The 20,025-nt window shown below is 47.6% G+C and overlaps 1 protein-coding gene and 1 long non-coding RNA gene across 5 annotated transcripts; one reads left to right on the forward strand and one right to left on the reverse strand.

Annotated features, from left to right (window-relative positions):
- Window positions 1-603: 603 nt before the first annotated feature.
- LOC140900427 (uncharacterized) lies at window positions 604-16,618 on the reverse strand. 3 transcript variants are annotated; one of them, XR_012155633.1, is made up of 4 exons: window positions 15,847-16,618; window positions 8,383-8,456; window positions 1,956-2,107; window positions 604-1,265 (listed from the first exon to the last, which is right to left on the reverse strand). It is a non-coding gene; the product is annotated as an uncharacterized lncRNA (long non-coding RNA). The 3 variants fall into 3 exon arrangements; XR_012155634.1 differs by having other exon boundaries at window positions 604-2,107; window positions 16,146-16,618; XR_012155632.1 differs by having other exon boundaries at window positions 604-2,107.
- Window positions 16,619-16,783: 165 nt separating this feature from the next.
- CITED4 (Cbp/p300 interacting transactivator with Glu/Asp rich carboxy-terminal domain 4) lies at window positions 16,784-19,150 on the forward strand. Of its 2 annotated transcripts, none has more exons than XM_073317411.1 (2): window positions 16,784-16,946; window positions 17,221-19,150. In XM_073317411.1, exons 1-2 carry the CDS (start codon window positions 16,799-16,801, stop codon window positions 17,832-17,834), a joined length of 762 nt encoding a protein of 253 aa, XP_073173512.1. In that variant the 5' UTR covers window positions 16,784-16,798; the 3' UTR covers window positions 17,835-19,150. The 2 variants fall into 2 exon arrangements, with proteins under 2 accessions (XP_073173512.1, XP_073173514.1); XM_073317413.1 differs by having other exon boundaries at window positions 16,834-16,902.
- The last annotated feature ends 875 nt before the right edge of the window (window positions 19,151-20,025 follow it).

The following is a 20,025-nucleotide window of genomic DNA, read 5'->3' on the forward strand; positions in this document are numbered from 1 at the left end:
CCTCAGACTGTCACAGTAAGAGAAGGCCCTTACACCGGCAGACAGTGATTTTGATTCTTTCTTTTATTCTAAGTGATAAGAATACACCTAAATTCTTAGAGTATAGGCCTTTACAGACAGGCCTGAATATCTATATCCTAACACTGAGCAAGTGCAAAATGACTGTTCAGTGTGCTTTTGGCCGCTTAAAGGCCCACTGGTGCTGCCTCTATGGGCAGCTGGACCTGGCTGATTACAATATTCCTATGCTTATAGCTGCGTGCTGTACACTCCATAATATTTGTGAAGGGAAGCATGAAAGCTTCACTCAGGGCTGGACCGCTGAAGCTCAGTGCCTGGAGGCTGAATTGGAAAAGCCAGAGACCAGGGCTATTAGAGGGGCGCAGCGCAGGGCCATAAGGATCAGGGATGCCTTGAGGCAGCAATTTGAAGCGGAAAGCCACTAATATTGTTGCTATGCTAGGGGGTGCAGTGCTTGTAATTCTAGGAGGTGATTGTGATTGGTGCAGACAATGCAATATGAAGGTTTAAGATAATTGTCTGTTGCTTTGCAGGGCTCTGTTTGCTTTCAATTAATAGAATAAAGATTGCTTTCAAACCAACACAATTATTTTATTAAAAAACAACCACCAGAGGAGAGAGACAAACAAAAAAACACATCAGCACTGAGGGGGAAGGGAAAGTCCCAGGAGGAGGTGGGGTCCCGGGACGGCTAACGATTTGTGTATGTCCAGGGATCATATCCAACCTTCTCCTTTGGAGTACAATGCAGCGGTGCCGTACTTCAACAGGGCTAAACTGCAGAGGGACAGGTGTTGAGTGCAGTGGGTACTGGGAGTCCGCAGGGCTGGACTGTGATGGGGCAGGAGTGGAATGCCGTGGATACAGACTGGAAGCAGGAGGTTGATAAGAGTGTGTTAGCGGTGTCTGGGGGGCATGTGGGAAAGAGTTTTGTGACAGTGGCTGCAGGGGAGAGTGTGCACAGAGCTGCTTGGTTTACAGTGCTAGGATCACCTGGAGTGTGACCACTTGGCACTCCATAACGTTTAAGAGCTGCTCCATGGCTTCATTCTGGCACGCCGCATTCTCCTTTCGGTCCCTCTTCTCGTTGTCCTGCCACTCCTTCAATTCCTGTTTCTCGGTGGTGGAGTGCATCATAACCTCACACAGAAAGTCCTCCTTAGTTCTTCGTGGCCTCTTTGTAATTCTGCACAGCCATTCAGCTAGCAATAATAAAGAGGGAGGCTGGGTTCCCAAGGTCATTTCTGTGAAGCCAAAATGCAACATTTTACAAGAGAAGTATTGTTTGCAATACAGAGAACACTGATTCAGTGATAAAACACAGCCACTATTCACATACCTGTCACTAACTGGCTGACCCCAGGCACACACACATGAGCCACAAGACCCCCAAAATGGTGAGTAGCCGCAGGGCAGGGTAAGTCAGTGTTCCTGGACCCTGCTGTACACTGGGCTTGTGGCTGTTGGGGAGAGCCAGCACCGTAGTGGGGGCCTGATAATCATTCCTGTCCCCACATTTTCCACAGGCTGTGTTCATTACGGAAGATACCCCGCTGCTGAGGGTGAGCAGGGAATCAAGGAAGGGTCTTCTCCAAGTCTGCGGTTTCTGCCTGGCCCTTATGCAGCTCCCCTGCGTGCAGCAATGGTCCCCCGCCAGTGATGGCAGAGTGGCGCAGACGTTAATGGGGCAAGAAACAAAGCAGCTCTGCCGAAGAACCTGCAGCAGCGGATTGCACAGTATCTCCATGAGAGTTTCCTGGAGATCTCTGAGGCAGATTCCCATGAAGTGAAGTGAGGGAGTCAATCAACTCCCTGTTCCACCGCTCAGTCTAGGCATGAAGTGGTACGCGCATCATACAGACACAAGCATGCTGTCTGCAACCCTCCTGCCCCAACAACTCGCTTCAGCAATTCCCAAAATCAAATCCACTTACCAGGGGCCTCCTCTCCTGTTTGCGCTTCGCCAAGATCTGACAGCTGTGACCGGCTAGCCTCCTCCGGGGTAGAAAAGAGCTCCTGGCTGCATGCATCTCTGACCTCAGAGTCATCCTCTGCCTATGGGTTTCCCTGGGTGGCACCTTAGAAACTAACAAATTTATTTGAGCATAAGCTTTCGTGAGCTACAGCTCACTTCATCGGATGCAACAGTGGCCTTTACAGTGGAGGTGGGGTCGCCACCGAGTATTGCGTCCAGCTCTTTGTAGAACCAGCAGCTCGTGGGCACAGTGCTGGAGCAGCGGTTTGCCTCCTGCGCCTTGTGATAGGCTTTCTGCAGCTCCTTCACTTTGACTCTGCACTGCAATGTGTCCTGGTCATGGCCCCTTTCTCTCCTGCACTGTGAAATCTGTCTGTAGGTATCATAATTCCTATGGCTGGAGCGCAACTGGGACTGGACAGCCTCCTCTCCCCAAATGCCGATGAAGTCCAGCAGCTCGGCATTGCTCCAAGCGGGGGATCGCCTGGTGTGTGGAGCAGGCCTGGCCACCTGGAAGGATGTGCTGAGACCATTGCATGCGTCACCGAGCCAACAGGAAGGGGACTTTCAAAATTCCAAAGGAATATACGGGGTGGGGATGACGGTTGGTCACCTGAGGGCAGGGCAGCAGAGTTCAAACCCATGACCAGAGAGGCAAGAACAGGCATTGTGGGACACCTCCCGGAGGCCAGTCGCAGTGCTGTGATCACCACGGTGTCTACATGGGACCACGGCCCTGTAGCCCTGGTACAGAAACCTGTACGCCTCTCGTCGGGGTAGTTTTTTACAGTGCTGCTGCTGTGCAGTTTCTGTGTACTACATGGCTTGGCAGCGTGACTCCTCAGGAGTTACCGCTAAGAAAGCTGCTTTACTGCACAGAAACTTGCCAGTGTAGACAAGGCCTCGTGCTTCTTTGGGTGGGAGACGACAAAGGGGCTTCTCTGGGAAGTTCGGCCCCAAGAACAGAGCTTTTTCGTTCAATATAGATATTCCAAAGACTTCTAAAATCCAGATGCTCAGCTTGTTTTTAAAATATCTGTGCCTCATCAGCATCAAGGGGCAAGTTAGTGCAAATCTGGAGTCATTTGGTCAAGGGATTCCTCAGATACAGCCCTCCCCACAATAAGTATCTGATTTAAATATTCAGTTTGCTCTCAAATCCACATGCACAGGGAGATTTGTCTTGAAAACTGTATCACAATGGGAGCTGGGGCAGATATTTTGGGATAAATTGGGAGTCATTTGGTCAAGGGGTTCCCAAAATACAGTTCTAAGGCTCTGACTGTAATGATCTTAGGGTTCATGAAATAACAAACCAGTGACTGAGAAAGGAATAAAACTTTAATAAAACAAACTGGAGAGCTTCTGTAGTGAACTACTGCACACAGCCATGTGGTGTTCCCAACCCCCGCCTCCACATCTCCAAATTCTTATGTTCATAATACAGTCCCTTATGAGGGAGTGTCTCTAAATTATAATCTTCTACAAACATATCTCTACAGCTTCCCTCTTCAGGAAAAAAAAAGTCACCCTTATATACATACACATAAACAGCTAACAACTATCTAATAACACATGCATTAAATTCTCAACCCATATAGTACATTTCCTTAAACCAAATATGTCAACTACCAGAGAGGAGAGGTTACCGACACATTACTCTCAAGTGAGTCTTTATCACTCACTTTCCTCAAATACCTCTTCTCCAGGCACATTAGCAAGTCTCTATGAGTCTTTCAGGATGTTTAATCTCCCGCTCTGATCTTCTCAGTATCAGCCTCTCATTAGCGTCTGAGTTGTTCCCTTGTTCCTTGATGGTTTCTCCTTTGTGCACTGATGATAAAGGATCAGTCAGATGGGAAATGCCAGAGTCCACCTCAACTGTCAATGTGCTGGAATTTTATGGGATTACTCATAAATCCCTTTGATTATGTCCAAATGTGTCCTCTTGGTCTGTCCGGACTACATAGGACCTTGGATGCAGCTGCTCCTTAATGGTATCCTTTTGGCCCCAAGTACTAGAGGTGTGAGTCCTCAGGCACACTCCATCACCTGAGCTAAGAGATGGGAGATCACGGGCCCTTCTGTCAAAACAATATTTCTGCTTCCACTTCTGATTTTCTTTCATCTTCCATATGGTTTCATTATTATGAGATTTCAGCAAGTTATCACTAATTGGTAAATTAGATTTGATCTTTCTTCCCATTAACAGCTCAGCTGGAGAAAAGCCATTCTCCAGAGATGTACTTCAGTAAACCAATAAAGCTTTATACAAATCATCACCACTGTCAAAAGTCTTTTTCGTACGGTTTTTTACTCTCCGTATAGGAGGTCATGGATCAGCATTCATGTCTTGCTCTGTGTCAGTACCCAGCCCTGGCCGGGGAAGCTAATGATCCAACCAGTGGACCAAATTTGTTGATGGTCACATGCCACATGCCACTTGAGACACATTGCACACACACTAAGAAGAAGAAGACTGTCCATATAGACCTTTCCACACGTCCATTTGACTGGGGGTGATTTGGACTTGATGTTTTGTGATAAAAACCCCAATCTAGGGCAAATCGCAAATCTGCACTGGAAAATTGCAGCCCATTGTCACTAAAGATTTCATCTGGAATTCCACATCTGGAGAAGATTCACTTTGTGCCGGCTGTCACTGACTTACTTTAGTGCTGTGCAGTGTGCAGATTTCTGAATACAGAGAATAATAATCTGTGACTATTAAATAATCCTTTAATTGCCAGGTAAGTAGGTCAGTGCCTACCTTCTTATAACGTCTTTGTGGAACTGGATGAAGTCTCAGCGGCTCTGCCTGTTGGCATGGCTTGTATTTCAAGGATGAAAAGCAGTTTCCTACCATGCTAGTAATGTTGTGATTGATCCACGACCAACACAGAACCTCTTTTGCTCCTTGTTTGCAGTTCTCAATTCCTAAACGACCCTCGTTGATCTTCTGTAGCATTTCTTTTCAGAGGCTCATTGGAAATACAACCTTACTGCCCTTGAAAATCACCCTATCTATCACAGTAAGTTCATGTCTGCAGTTCCAATAGTCTCTTATATTTGGACAGCAACTGCTTATTTCTTCAGGCCACCCTTTAATTATCACTTCTTTAAGGATTCCCAACGATTCATCTTTCTCCATTTCCTCTCTTATTTGTTGCAGTTTCCTGTTAGCTATGGAAATTGACTTTACAATCAGTTCTACATAGGCTTGCATCTCTGTCTTTAAAGTCTTTTCTGGTTCCATGGGAGCCACTGCTCTGGAAAAAAGAAAAGGAGGACTTGTGGCACCTTAGAGACTAACCAATTTATTTGACCATAAGCTTTCGTGAGCTACAGCTCACTTTATCGGATGCATACTGTGGAAAATACAGATGTTTTTATACACACAGACCATGAAAGTGCTCTGGAAAGTGCATCTGCAGTGAACATGAATTTACTGGGTGTGTAGGTCACAACCAAATCATACTTTTGCAGCTTTATCATCATTCTTTGAATCCTTAAGGAACAGACATTTAGCAGTTTGCTAAATAACAATATCAGGGGCTTGCATCCATTTCAACTTCGACTGTCTCTCCATAAATATACTGATTAAATCTCTCACAGGCAAACAATATTCTTAAAAGCTCCTTTTCAATCCGTGAGTATCTGGTTTCTGCCTCAGTCAGTGATTTGAATGCATATGCCACTGACTGCCAACAATCTTCATGCTTCTGTAAAATCACTGCACCTAACCCAGACTGTGAAGCATCTTTGAAGATTTTTAATAGGCCTTCCTGGTGCATAGACCTTCAACACTGGCTCTTGGTTCAGTTTCCAAGATAATTAACCATTCCCAGGAAAACACTGAACATCTTTCTTTGACTGGGGAAGTGGCGTCATTTCAATGGCTGAAATCTTCCTTGGAAATTTCCAACCTTCGTTGGAAAGAATGTCCTCCCCAAAAAAGTCAGTTCTGTAACCCCTAAAACACATTTCTCGCAATTTAATTTCAAGTTTAGGGTTGCCACCCCTCCAGGATTATGTCATGTGATGAAACCTCCAGGAATACACCCAGCCAAATTTGGCAACCCTATTCAAGTTTGCATCCAAGACTTCCCGAAGTCTATAGTCATGTCCCTCTTTTGTTGACCCTCAGATGATTATGTCATCCATTGAGGTATCAACACCATTAATATGATCATAGATCATATGTACGGTTTTATGGTACACTTCTGGTACTGAAGCTATGCCGAAGGGTAAGTGGAAGAATCTGTATCTCCCAAATAGGGTATTAAATGTCCATAGTTTTGAACTTTCTTCAGTTAATTTTAGCTGCCAAAAACCTGAAGAGGCATCCAATTTAGTGAAATATTGAGCATTTGTAAACTGAGCCATAATCTCTTCTCTGGTTGGTAATTTGAAATGTTCTCTTTGTATAGCCTGGTTGAGTCTCTCGGATCTAAGCATATGCGTAGCTGGTCCTTACTTTTCTCCACAATGAGTAGGGAGCTCACCCATTCCGTTGGCTCTTCAATTTTTTTATTACTTGCATTGCTTCCATCCTTGCAAGCTCAGCCTTGAGTTTATCACAGAGTACAAATGGCATCTTTCTACAGGGATGGATAACTGGAGAGACCTGCTTGTTGATCCGGATTGTATGTTCATCCTGCAAGCAGCCCAATCCTTGAAACAGATCATCATATTCTTGAATGAGTGCTTCATAGCCAGGTTCAATATGGTCTTGTAGTGAAAGCACCCATTTTACCAGATTGAGTTTCTCACATGCAGTCAGCCCTAAAACTCGTGTAACCTCTTTTGGCACTACAATGAACGGGAGCCTGTACATGGTGTTTTTATGGTTGATGCTAGCAATGCACCTCCCCCTTCACTGATACACTTCTTACAGAATATCCAGTGACTTTTATTTTTGTTAGTCCCCGTTTTGGTTTTATTTCCAGTCTCTCATAATCTTGTTCAGACAGAATATTAACCTGAGCTCCTGTGTCCAATTGCAGTGGAATAATTGTTCCATTCACAGTCATAGGCAGTATCCAGTCCTTCCCATCAGGCTTGCTAGACCCCAGGATGTCTATGAAGAACACCTCAACCAGATTGTCTTTAACTGAATACACTTGACTTTTCTGCATTTGGGATCTACAAAGCATTTTGGAAAATGATTGTTTTCCCAAAGGCAACACACTGTTTGGGGCAATGCTGTGATACACAACTTCTACATGATCATCTGTACCCAGTCTTCCCCTAGCAGTGGTTTTCATAACAAGTGGTTCCACTCTTTGATTTGACCTATTCTGGCTATGTTCTTTAGTACTTAGTATGTAGATAACCTCTTTGGGTGAATTCAGCTCTTTGGCTTGTGCTTTCACTGTTTCTGCTGCCCTGCTTATTTGGTGAACTTTTTCTAAAGTTGAGTCTCCTTCATGGAGCAGTCTAGAACGTAGGAACGGACATACTGGGTCAGACCAAAGGTCCATCCAGCCCAGTATCTTGTCTGCCAACAGTGGCTTATGCCAGGTGCCCCAGAGGGAGTGAAACTAACAGGTAATGATCAAGTGATCTCTCTGCTGCCATCCATCTCCACCTCTGACAAACAGAGGCTACAGACACCATTCCCTACCCATCCTGGCTAATAGCCATTAATGGACTTAACCTCCATGAATTTATCTAGTTCTCTTTTAAACCCTGTTATAGTCCTAGCCTACACAACCTCCTCAGGCAAGGAGTTCCACACGTTGACTGTGCACTGAGTGAAGAAGAACTTCCTTTTATTTGTTTTAAACCTGCTGCCCATTAATTTCATTTGGTGGACCCTAGTTCTTATATTATGGGAACAAGTAAATAACTTTTCCTTATTCACTTTCTCCACACCACTCATGATTTTATAGACCTCTATCATATCTCTCTCTCTCTCTTAACACCTTGTCTTTAATGCCACAAATGAGTCTATCTCTGACCAGAGACTCTGTCAGCTCACCAAAGTCACAGGTTTTACTGAGTTTCCTTAATTCTTGCTCTATGGTGTCATCAGTTTTTTGCATGCAGGTAAAAAATGAGTGTGTCTCAAAGGTTTCATTCCTTTTTAGCATGAATGTTCCTCAAATTTAGTCAGTATTTTACTTAACTTCACTCTTTCACCTTCTTCAAACTTGTTATAAATATGATCCAAAGCTTCCTCCCCAACAACATGCAAAAAGATTGATGATTTCACTTTATCATTTTTCTCCTCTGCCCCTATGGCTGCTAAATACAATTCAAATCTCTGATTTTTTTCCAGTTCTCTGCAACATTGCCTGACAATTGCAGACTGGACGGAGGTTGCAACACATCCATTTTTGGCTTTTTCCCCCTTAAGCTAGTCAAGCTACTATTGTACTCACCACATACATGCAAAAGCCTTTGTGCCTGGTGCTCCATGTGCTTCTCTGGTGCCTCCCTTTGTCTCTGTTTTCAGCTGAAAATACAGAAGTTAATTTCAGAATGACTGCAGTTTCCTTCTCATTCAGCATTTCTGACACCATGTAACAATCCTGGGGTTCATTAAATAACAAAGCAGTGAATGAAAAAGGAATACAACTTTACTAAAACAAACTGGAGAACCTCTCTGGTGAACTGCTGCACACAGCCATGTGGTGTTCTCAACCCCTGCCTCCATGGCACATCTCCAAATTCCTATGTTCATAATACTGTCCCTTATGAGGGAGCATCTCTAAATTATATTCTTCTGCAAACATAACTCTACACTGACCCTCATAAATGTACATCATTGGACTGCCCCTTTGCTCAGCTACTGAATGTTACCAATGCCCAGGACATACTTTTAAAATGATTGCAGTATAAAAGTTTTAGCACCTCTGCTTACAGAGTTCACATTTCTACAAGCTATTGTTTCCTCTGAAACTCCTTTGTGAGGGCTTATTTATATGGGGAATTTTACTAACAAAATTATACCACTATGGTTATAACTATAATGGAAAAATTACCCACACAGACAATTACTGGGTGACAAACAGGTTAAATCTACACGGCAGGTGAAGGTGTGATTGTCGTGCGGGTAGGTCGGCATATCCGTGCTAGCTGTAACCTACCTAGCGTAGATAACAATACTAGTGTAGATGTAGTAGCAGGAGTTACCAGACCAAGTACATACCCACATGACTAGCTTGTGCTGCCACCTCAACCCTGTTATCGTCACCTCTGCCAGCTAGATTCAAGTTAGTGCTGGTATGCCTAGTCGTGCCGCAATGACACCTTCGCTGCCAGTGTAGCTCTACCCAGAGAGAGAGGGGCGTGTGTGCAGTGGCTCCGGGGCCAAGCAAAGACCAAGAGTTGGAATTGTTTCTTTAGGAGGCAAGCCTGCCTTTGCTTTGTCTGTGGTGCCATGATGGGGCTCCTGTTGGAAGCGTGAGTGGCATGTGCACTTTTAAGGAAGTTCAACACCCTGCAAGTGTACCCCAATGCCATCTACCCATTGGCCAGAGTCTCTCCCTGGGACAGTTTGGTGGGCAGTAATCTGGCCAGGAATTGAAGCCCAGTATGATGGTGTGGGGCCAGGCTCTCGCTGGCAAACTGAAAATAGCACCAGAGAGGCCAGTGCAAGCGTCACCGCCAGGATAAATCACTTCTCTGCTCAGAGAGGCTTGCTGAACTCCTGCTGGGCAGCACCAGGCATGACAGACCAGATCTATGTCAGGCACTGGGAATAGACATGTTTGGTGTCTCCATTGGGCACAAAGCACTGAAATAGGGTTGGTGAACTGAGAATAGACATGCTTGGTGTACAGGACAGGCACAAAAAGCCAATGGGAGGGGGATGAGAACACTCACTGAGATGAACAGAGCAGCTCACACATCTGAGAGCTATTGTTTCAGGCTTCTTTCATCACCAACTGGTGTTTGTTCTCTTTCGCCTGAGAACCTCTCATGGAGATGAATGGGACACATCAAGCCTCTCTGAGCCTCCTGTGCTGCCAAGCCAATTTCTCATCCGCTAGGTCCAGATCTGGAAGGGGGACTCTGCATCTCCACTCTCCTGCCCCTCCCTTTTTCCAGCTGGTTCATGCACTCCTCACTGACCCACTAACTTCCCTCCTCTTCCCTTCAAGATTACCGGGGACATGGAGGGGCCAGAAGGAGTGGGACCTAGCGGCTGACTGACGGAGAGGTGAGCACAGGTGTACAACAGGTGCTGGGGTAGAGTTTGTGGTGCAAATTTGAGGTCATTTGACCAAGGGTTCTCCGACACACAGCCTCCGCACAATATTTCATTTAGTTTTCAAAATGCTCTAACATCCATGGTCCATAGTGAAACTATCTTAACTACTGCTATGCCACAAAAGGGGGGACATTGGATCAAGGGGTTCCACAAATACGGGGACATTGGGTCAAGGGGTTCCTCAGATACAGGCTCCCTCTGCCCCCAGTAAGAAACTGATTTCAATATTCAAATTGCTCTAAAGTCTATATGCAGAGGGAGATTGTCTTGAAAATAGGTATTCTGCACCAGAGGCTGGGGCAGGCTTTGGGAGAAGGAGAAGAACACCCCTTGAGATGAAAGGGTCAGTGCACACCTCTTAGAACTTTTGTGAAATGCTCAGGGAGATTAGAGAGACAATAAAAATACAAAACTTAATAATAATGGGGGATTTCAACTATCCCCATATTGACTGGGCACATGTCACCTCAGGACTGGAAGCAGAGATAAAGTTTCTTAACACCTTAAATGATTGCTTCTTGGAGCAGCTAGTCCTACAAGAGGACAGGCAATTCTTGATTTAGTCCTAAGTGGAGCACAGGATCTGGTCCAAGAGGTGAATATAGCCGGACGGCTTGGTAATAGTGAAATAATATAATTAAATTTAACATCCCTGTGGCGGGGAAAACACCACAGCAGCGCACCATGATAGCATTTAATTTCAGAAAGGGGAACTACACAAAAATGAGGAAGTTAGTTAAACAGAAATTAAAAGGTACAGTGCCAAAAGTGAAATCCCTGCAAGTTGCATGGAAACTTTTTAAAGACACCATAATAGAGGCTCAACTTAAATGTATACCCCAAATTAAAAAACATAGGAAGGGAATCAAAAAAGTGCCACCATGGCTAACCAACAAAGTAAATGAAGCAGCGAGAGGCAAAAAGGTGCCCTTTAAAAAGTGGAAGGTAAATCCTGGTGAGGAAAATAGAAAGGAGCATAAACTTTGCCAAGTGAAGTGTAAAAATACAATTAGGAAGGCCAAAAAAGAATTTGAAGAATGGCTAGCCACAGACTCAAAAAGTAATGGCAAAATTTTTTTAAGTACATCGGAAGCAGGAAGCCTGCTAAAGCAGTAGGGCCACTGGATGATCAAGAGCCTAAAGGAGCACTCAAGGACGACAAGGCCATTGTGGAGAAAATAAATGAATTCTTCACATCGGTCTTCACAGCTGAGGATGTGAGGGAGATTCCCAAACCCAAGCCACTCTTTTTAGGTGACAAATCTGAGGAACTGTCCCAGATTGAGGTGTCATTAGAGGAGGTTTTGGAGCAAATTCATAAACTAAACAGTAATAAGTCACCAGGACCAGATGGTATTCACCCAAGTGTTCTAAAGGAACTGAAATGTGAAATTGCAGAACTGTAGTTTGTAACCTATCATTTAAATCCGCTTCTGTACCAAATGACTGGACGATAGCTAATGTGACGCCAATTTTTAAAAAGGGCTCCAGAGGTGATCCCGGCAATTACAGGTCAATAAGCCTGACTTCAGTACCGGGCGAACTGGTTGAAACTATGGTAAAGAACAAAATTGTCAGACACGTAGATGAACATAATTTGTTGGGGAAGAGTCAACATGGTTTTTGTAAAGGGAAATCCTGCCTCACCAATCTACTAGAATTCTTTGAGGGGGTCAACAAGCATGTGGACAAGGGGGATCCAGTGGACATAGTGTACTTAGATTTTCAGAAAGCCTTTCACAAGATCCCTCACCAATGGCTCTTGAGGAAAGTAAGCTGTCATGGGTAAGGCTATGTTTTAGTCATGGCTATTTTTAGTAAAAGTCATGGATAGGTCACGGGCAGTAAAAAAAATTCATGGCCCTGTGACCTGTCCATGACTTTTACTACATACCTCTAAAACTTGGGAGAGAGCTTGTGGGGGCGCCACGGGTACTTTGGACGGCACCACCTGGGGGGATGCCGCAGGTGCTGGGGGGTTGTGACCCGGGGGGGGCGGGGATGTGGGTGTTCAGGGGGGGCACGGCCCAGGGGGGCGCCATGGGGGTCAAGGCCAGGAGGGGCACCATGGGTATTCAGGGGGGCATCATAGGTGCTGGAGGGGGTGCTGGGGGTGCTTGGGGCAGGCAGCTGGGGGTGCTGGGGGGGGGTGTCAAGTTTGGTGGTGCTGGAGCAGATTCCCTACCCAGCTCCTGGGAAGCAGCAACCTCCAGCTCCTAGCTCCACATGCTGCCTCTGCCCCAAGCTGGGAACCATGGCTAATGGGAGCTATGCGCGCAGCGTGTGGGTGGAGGCTGCACAAGGAGCTAGGAGCTGAGGGAGGGGAGTTTCTGTCACCCTTCTGGGGAGCCCCCCCCCCCAGGCAAGCACTGCCCTGCACCCTAATCCCTAGCCCTGAGTCCCCCGCCACACACACACCCAAACTTCTGCTGCTGGGGGTCAGGGGGGCCGGAGACTGCCCCAGCAGCAGCTGGTGTGACTGGCCCAGGGGCTGCCCGAGCTGCTCAAGCAGCTGTGGGGCCAGCCAAACGGCCGCTACAGAAGTCACAGAAAGTCACGGAATCCATGACTTCCGTGACAAACACGGAGCCTTAGAGGGATAAGAGGGAAGGTCCTCTAATGGATCAGTAACTGGTTAAAAGATAGGAAACAAAGGATAGAAATAAATGCTCAGTTTGCAAAATGGAGAGAGGTAAATAGTGGTGTCCCCCAGGGGTCTGTACTGGGACTAGTCCTATTCAACATATTCATAAATGATCTGGAAAAGGGGGTTAACAGTGTGGTTAACCCCTAGAATGATGGGGTCTAAATTAGCTGTTACCATTCACAGAAGAGTTCTCGGAGTTATTGTGGATAGTTTTCTGAAAATATCCACTCAATGTACAACAGCAGTCAAAAAAGCCAACAGAATGTTGGAATTAAAAAAGGGACAGATAAAACGGAAAATATCATATTGCCTCTATATAAATCCATGATACACCCATATCTTGAATACTGCATGCAGATGTAGTTGCCCCATCTCAAAAAAGATCTATTGGAATTGGAACACGTGCAGAAAAGGGCAACAAAAATTATTAGGAGTATGGAACAGCTTCCATATGAGGAGAGATTAATAAGTCCAGGACTTTTCAGCTTGGAAAAGAGACGACTAAGGGGTGATACGATAGAGGTCTATAAAATCATGACTGGTGTGGAGAAAGTAAAAAGGAAGTATTATTTACTCCTTCTCATTTACAAGAACTAGGGGTCACCAAATGAAATTTATAGGCAGCAGGTTTAAAACAAACAAAAGGAAGTATTTCTTCACACAATGCACAGTCAACCTGTGGAACTCCTTGCCAGAGGATGTTGTGAAGGCCAAGACTATAACAGGTTCAAAAAAGAACTAGATAAATTCATGGAGGATAGGTCCATCAATGGCTATTAGCCAGGATGGGCAGGGATGGTGTCCCTAGTCTCTGTTTGCCAGAAGCTGGGAATGGGCGACAGGGGATGGATCACTTGATGATTACTTGTTCTGTTCATTCCCTCTGTGGCACCTGGCATTGGCCACTGCTGGAAGACAGGATACTGGGCTAGATGGACCTTTGCTTTGTCCCAGTATGGCCGCTCTTATATTCTTATGTTGTGCCAGGCAGTATGCATCTCTCAGGGGGTTCTTACTCAGCCAAGAAAATTCCCATTGAGATGAATGGGCCACTTCACCCCTCTCCTATTATCCTATACTAAACAGACTTGTGCAGAGCCTCTTCCCCACCATGCTCTCCTCCACTCTCCACTGATGTCCCCAGCTGGTAGATGTGCTCCTCACAGCCTATCAGTCACCACCTTCCTGCCTCCCCATGACCTCTCCTGCCTCCTGAGGCATGGAGAGGCCAGAAGGAGGGCAGAGTTGGTAGCTGAGTGTCAGTGAGATGTTCCCAGAGAGATCCCTCATCCCCCCACCTCCCTTACAGGTGTCTTTCAGCCATGCCTCCCTTACTACCTCCATTTCCTCAAAAAACAAGGGAAATTCACTTCCCAAAAACTCTGTTAACACAGAGTTACGGTCAACCAACAGTGTCTTGTTCCCTTTCAGAACATCAAATACTTTAAAAACTAGGAAATAAAGAGTTACAGTAAAACAAACACAAATCTCTGAAAACCAGAAAATACAGAAATATGGAATGCATCCGATGAAGTGAGCTGTAGCTCACGAAAGCTTATGCCCAAATAAATTTGTTGGTCTCTAAGGTGCCACAAGTACTCCTTTTCTTTTTGCGAATACAGACTAACACAGCTGCTACTCTGAAACCAGAAATATGGTAATGTCTCTCCCACATAACCACATAACCTCCCACACATAACCTTAACTCCGCCTCTTTTGAGCCATCCCCCAACACATTCCTCTCAGAGGACTGTATCCTTCCAGAGCAAGTAGAGGACAGTGGTGAAAGTTCACAGGAGTAGTGTGGGGAGAAACTCTTAGGCCTTTTGCAAAGGGGTAGAATTAAGCTTACGTGAAGGTATAGTGTGGAAGACTATAACTCTTCAGAGTAACAGCCGTGTTAGTCTGTATTCGCAAAAAGAAAAGGAGTACTTGTGGCACCTTAGAGACTAACCAATTTATTTGAACATAAGCTTTCGTGAGCTACAGCTCACTTCATCGGATGCGCTCAAATAAATTGGTTAGTCTCTAAGGTGCCACAAGTACTCCTTTTCTTTTTATAGCTCTTCAGTTCCTAGCTTTCAGAGGTTTAAGCATAGGTGTTACTGGGCATTCTGGAAGGGCACAAGACTGACGGTCAACCTGAACTCTGCATTCACCATATTTTTGGACCATGAATACATACATAAGCCTCAATGTTACAGCTTATCACATATGCAAACTCCTGCTTCTGTACGGAGACCCATTCAAGTCCCCTCTGTACGGACACAGGGGTCTGCCCACATGGAGCCAGTTACAGGATCAGGGCCATGGTGGGTGTGTGTGGGTGTGTGCACTGCGCACAGCTGGGTGGTATAAACACTAAATTTTTTTTACCTTAAAAACTGATTGCCAATTAGCTCATACTTAACATGTTTATAAAGGCAAGCTTCGACACTCCCCACATTTATACTAGGCTACAAACCTTTGTTCTTTACTCTAGGCTGATCCCTAGGGTGTGTGGATGTATGTGGGTGTTTGTGCAGAGATGTATGTATATATGTATGTGTGTAGGTATGAGTATTTATTGAATTTATAAAATGCACTTGTCAAAATCTCTAAGGTAAAAAACCAATCATTATATAATTAAACAACGGACTCATTGTCAATTAGAGGACTGACAATCACACACCTCCAAACACCACCAGAAACCCATCCCAAACACCTGGTAAGGCAAAAGCCCGTTTAAACAAAGAAGTCTTTGCAACATGTCCCAAAGGTCAATAACCTTGGGCTCTGTTGCACAAGTTGGAGGTAGGTGTAAAAGTTATTGGCTTTTCACAAGAAATAAACAACCCCAGATGCTTAAGTCTTGGGCTGCTGGCTCATGTGCCTTATCTGATCTGAACTGTTGTTAGAAAGCACAATAATTGGATATTCAATAAAAAATAACACAGTAAGAGAGAGCGAGCGCATGGTTAAGCATTTGTAAGTCAAGAATACCAGAGTTAAGGTTGCCAGCACATGCTCAGCTGCCCTTTGTGACACAGCCTTTTCCGATGTTTAGTTTTTCAAATAACACAGGTAAATGAACAACTTTTGATACACTCGTCTAGCATTTTCTCCTTCGGTTCATTAATACACAAGATGTACAGTGTAACCTCTGCATATCCAAGAAGCACCTTAGAAGCCTGTAGAAAAATCTGTCTGTTAATATTGTACTATCTGAGTAACAGCATGTAACTGGGTGGTTAAAGACCGTATTGTGCAAACGAGGGGGAGAGTTAAACTGGGGCCGTTACGCTTAGCTTCGCCATCTCCTGCTGTTCCAGAGCCTACACGTGCAGCATGACAGGTCTCGGAGGAGCGCCGGGTGAGTCTGTCTTCGCGGACAGGACAGGAGGACTTGTGGCGGCACCTTGGAGACTGACCCATCTACTTGAGCAGGAGCTCTCCGGAGCTGCAGCGCACTGCACGGGAGGCAGCCAGGCCAGGGCCGCAGCGGTATTTAGGGGCCTAATTCCCGGGGCCCTTGACTGACTTCGCGGCTCCGGCCGGGCTGCCCTGGCGCGTGCTGGCCGCGGGAAGGCGGGAAGGCGGCCAGGCTTCCCGGGGACGGCTCCGTCCACTGCCGCCTCCCAGGCGGCCGCGCTCAGGGGAGGCCGGTGGACTCCGGGCCGCCCCGCCGCGGGGCAGGAGCCAGCGCGGCCCGAGCCCTACCGGGGAGCGGGGCCTCGCGGAGCCGGCGGCGGCCTCAGCAGCCCCGGGGCGGCCGGGCTCGGCAGCGGGGGCTGGGCCCGCGCAGCGCCTCAGCCGGGCCAGCGGGACACGCCCCCGCGCGGGCGGGGCGTGGCCTCGGCGAACTCCGCCCCCTGCGCCCCGCCCCGCGCCGCCCCGCGCCCACACACGGCAGGGGCGGGGCCGCGGGCCCACCTGACGCGGCAGCTGCGCACCAATGGCAGGCGCGAGGCGGGGCTCCGGGCCACGCCCCCCCCGCGGCGGATATAAGGCTGCCTCGGCAGGCCGGGCGCTGGGGACGGCGATCGCGAGGAGCCGCGGGTGGGTGTCGCTGCCGGCCGGGGAGTCTGCGCCCCTGGGCTCGGGTACGTGGCCGGCGGGGGACCTTCTGCCCGGGTTCCCCGGCAGCCCGGGAGGGGGGGCTCCTGGGCGCCCCGCGGGAGAAGGGCCGGTCCCGGGGGGGGGCTCCGGGGCGGCCGGGCGGGGGCCGGTCCCGGGGGGGGGCTCCGGGGCGGCCGGGCGGGGGCCGGTCCCGGGGGGGGGCTCCGGGGCGGCCGGGCGGGGGCCGGTCCCGGGGGGGGGCTCCGGGGCGGCCGGGCGGGCCCCCGAGCAGCGCCTCACCGCCCCGTTGCCTTGCAGGGACCCGCGCCATGGCCGACCCCCGGATGCTGCCGATGAGCCACGGCGTGAGTGGGCTCCAGAGCTACCGCCTGGGCGGCCTGCAGGGCCCCCCCCCGCACGGGCTCAGGACTCTGCCGGCGGCCGGCCAGATGCTGCCCTACGGCGGGGCCGGCCTGGATGGGAGCCTGCGGCCAAGACCCAGCGTCGGCGGGCAGGTGGCCCACCACCCGCTCCCCAGCGCCGTGATGTTCGGCAGCCCGGGCGCGCCGCAGCCCTACGTGGGGCCCGTGGGCGCTCAGCAGCTCATGGCCAGCATGCACCTGCAGAAACTCAACACCCAGTACCAAGGGCACCCTCTGGTGGGCGTGAGCAGCGGCCCCATGGCGGCAGGGGTGCCGCAGTACAGAGTGGTGCCCGGCCAGCACCCTGGCATGCAGCACATGCCCTCGCCCGCTCTGACCTTGAATGTTATGGACACCGACCTCATAGATGAGGAGGTCTTGACGTCTCTGGTCCAGGAACTGGGTTTGGACCGGATTCAGGAGCTGCCCGAGCTCTTCTTGGGACAGAATGAATTTGACTTCATCTCAGACTTTGTCAGCAAACAGCAGCCCAGTGCCATCAGCTGCTGAGGTGCCTGGGGGTCAGTCTTTCCCTTTTGGTGGTTTGATTCCCCCTCTTTCCCACCACCTCCCAAAAAAACAGTCATTGGATGCTGATGGCTTGCACTTGATTGCTTTCTCTTTTCCGTGTGGGAGTTATTTTTCTTGTTTTGGGAATGGGAGGGGAGGACGGTTCTGGTGACCCAGACAGAGTGAAGATGAAATCTCGCTGTAGGATCATCCTAAGTGGTATGAACAAGTTCTGCCTTCGGCAGAAATAAGGACTGCTTAAAGTGACGCTTGTGAATTTCCATGTCGAGGCTTCCAAGTGCCAGGGTAGAAGGACAGCGCGGTGCTGCTGCCACTCGTGGGCTTGTTCTAGGGTTTGGCGTTGCCAGTGAAGTTCACAAACTTTATTTGTGATAAAATCCTCTAATGGCTTGTGTGTCTGAACCTCCAGTATCTCGCCTTGCAAAGAGGGGCTTGGGTTTGGGTTTTGTGGTGTTGCTGGCTTTTTGTCTTAAAATCACATCCCTTCATTCCCCACAATACTACGATGTTTAACAGGTCTTGAATCTTACTTTTCTACTTTGACTTGAAAAGGGATCACTTCCCTCCTCCATCAGGTTATTACTATCCTATTGTCTTAGCTGCACAAAATGTGTCTCTGGGGTGGGTGATGTATACAAGTGTGCCTAAACCTCTGTAGAATTTGGATCTTTTAACTTGTACAGCCAATCAACTGTAAAACTAAGTGTTCAGGCTAATTCAGATGTAAGGCTTAAAGCTGCAGTCAAGCTCCACTTTCTCTGCCTCTGAAACCAAATAAAATCCATGTAATTGTATATTCTTGGCCTAATCTTATTTATTCTTTCTAATCATTATTTATTAGAAAGGGCTCCCTTCGTTATTTGGCTTTGAGACTGTTGGGAATGACGAAAGGGCTTACTGCAGTTTTAAGACGCTGGCTTTTTAAAAAGGACTGGAACAGCTACATGTTTCTTCCAAACAGCCATGCACAAGGTTATTTCAGCAGCATAATTTTGTGATCAATATGTAGGACCTTGTAAACCAGCCCCCTTCCCTTCCACCCCATGTGATTAAAGGATGACTTGACTCTTAATTACGTTGCTCAGAAAAGGTTAAATGTAAAAGCTAGTGGGTTTTTGTTTCCTCTTCTGTCTCTTGTTTCCAAGCGCTGTGGAAAGTGGAAAGCTCATTGTGTCAACTTTTAGTTGCTACTGCCCCCTGCTGCTGAGAGCACAGAGCAGCACATCATTGTTGATCGATGAAGTGAGAATGTACAGATGCGTTTTCAAATAAAAGCTAAAACTCTTAAGTGACAAGCTTGCTTGGTGGCTTGTTTAATCAGATGTGCCAGAGCTAGGGGTTGCCAATTTTGGTTGGACGTATTCTTGGAGGTTTCATCAGATGACACAATCTTCAATTAAGATTAATCTTTAAGTCCTGGAGTCTCCAGAACTTAATCGTGAAGGGTTGGCAACCCTAGTCCAACAGCTGTGTACAAGGAGAGATGCATATTGATGTCTGGGCTTTGGAGCGGGCCCCTCAGTGTCATGTCTAGACATGTCAATATTACAATGACAGGGCTGCCCATGGCCTAAATTCCCAGGACTATATCTGAGCCCTTAAAGCTTAATCTAAAGTGGGGGGTCTGCACCCCCTCTAACAGCATTAAGCTGCAATCCCTGCTACTAGACACTGCTCTGGTTTTTTCCTAAAAGGTGGATTACTCACAAGGGCAAATTACCCTAGTGCAGACAAGCTGGAAGGGTCTGGGATGAGTTGCTGGTGCCTTGTTCTTACACATTGGTTGGGCTCTTCTGTAATTGCTTGCCCTCCCTGGGCTAGACTTTCAGGATTCACCACCCAGTATCTCCTGTTGAGAACAAAGAAGAATCCACATCCCCTCCTCCCTCCTGGCTAGGAGCTGTGGCTGCTGAGCACTTTAGAAGTGGCTCAATTTCCAGAAGCCGTGTGAAGCTATCCTGCTGTTACAGATTTCCCCCACCCCCGTGCTGGTCTGACAGTGCTTCATTCTATAACCCACTCCCCCCTCCTGGCCTGCCACTTCATACACTAAATCGTGTAGTGATTTATCAATTTTTCCCAGAATGCTCAGTGATAGAAAAGAAATTTTCTCCTTCCAGGCTTGTGCTGAATGTTGATGGGAAAGCCCTTATGAGTTGTAGGTGCCTGG

This window comes from Lepidochelys kempii, chromosome 19 (assembly GCF_965140265.1).
Source record: "Lepidochelys kempii isolate rLepKem1 chromosome 19, rLepKem1.hap2, whole genome shotgun sequence".
In the NCBI taxonomy this organism is placed as follows: domain Eukaryota; kingdom Metazoa; phylum Chordata; order Testudines; family Cheloniidae; genus Lepidochelys; species Lepidochelys kempii.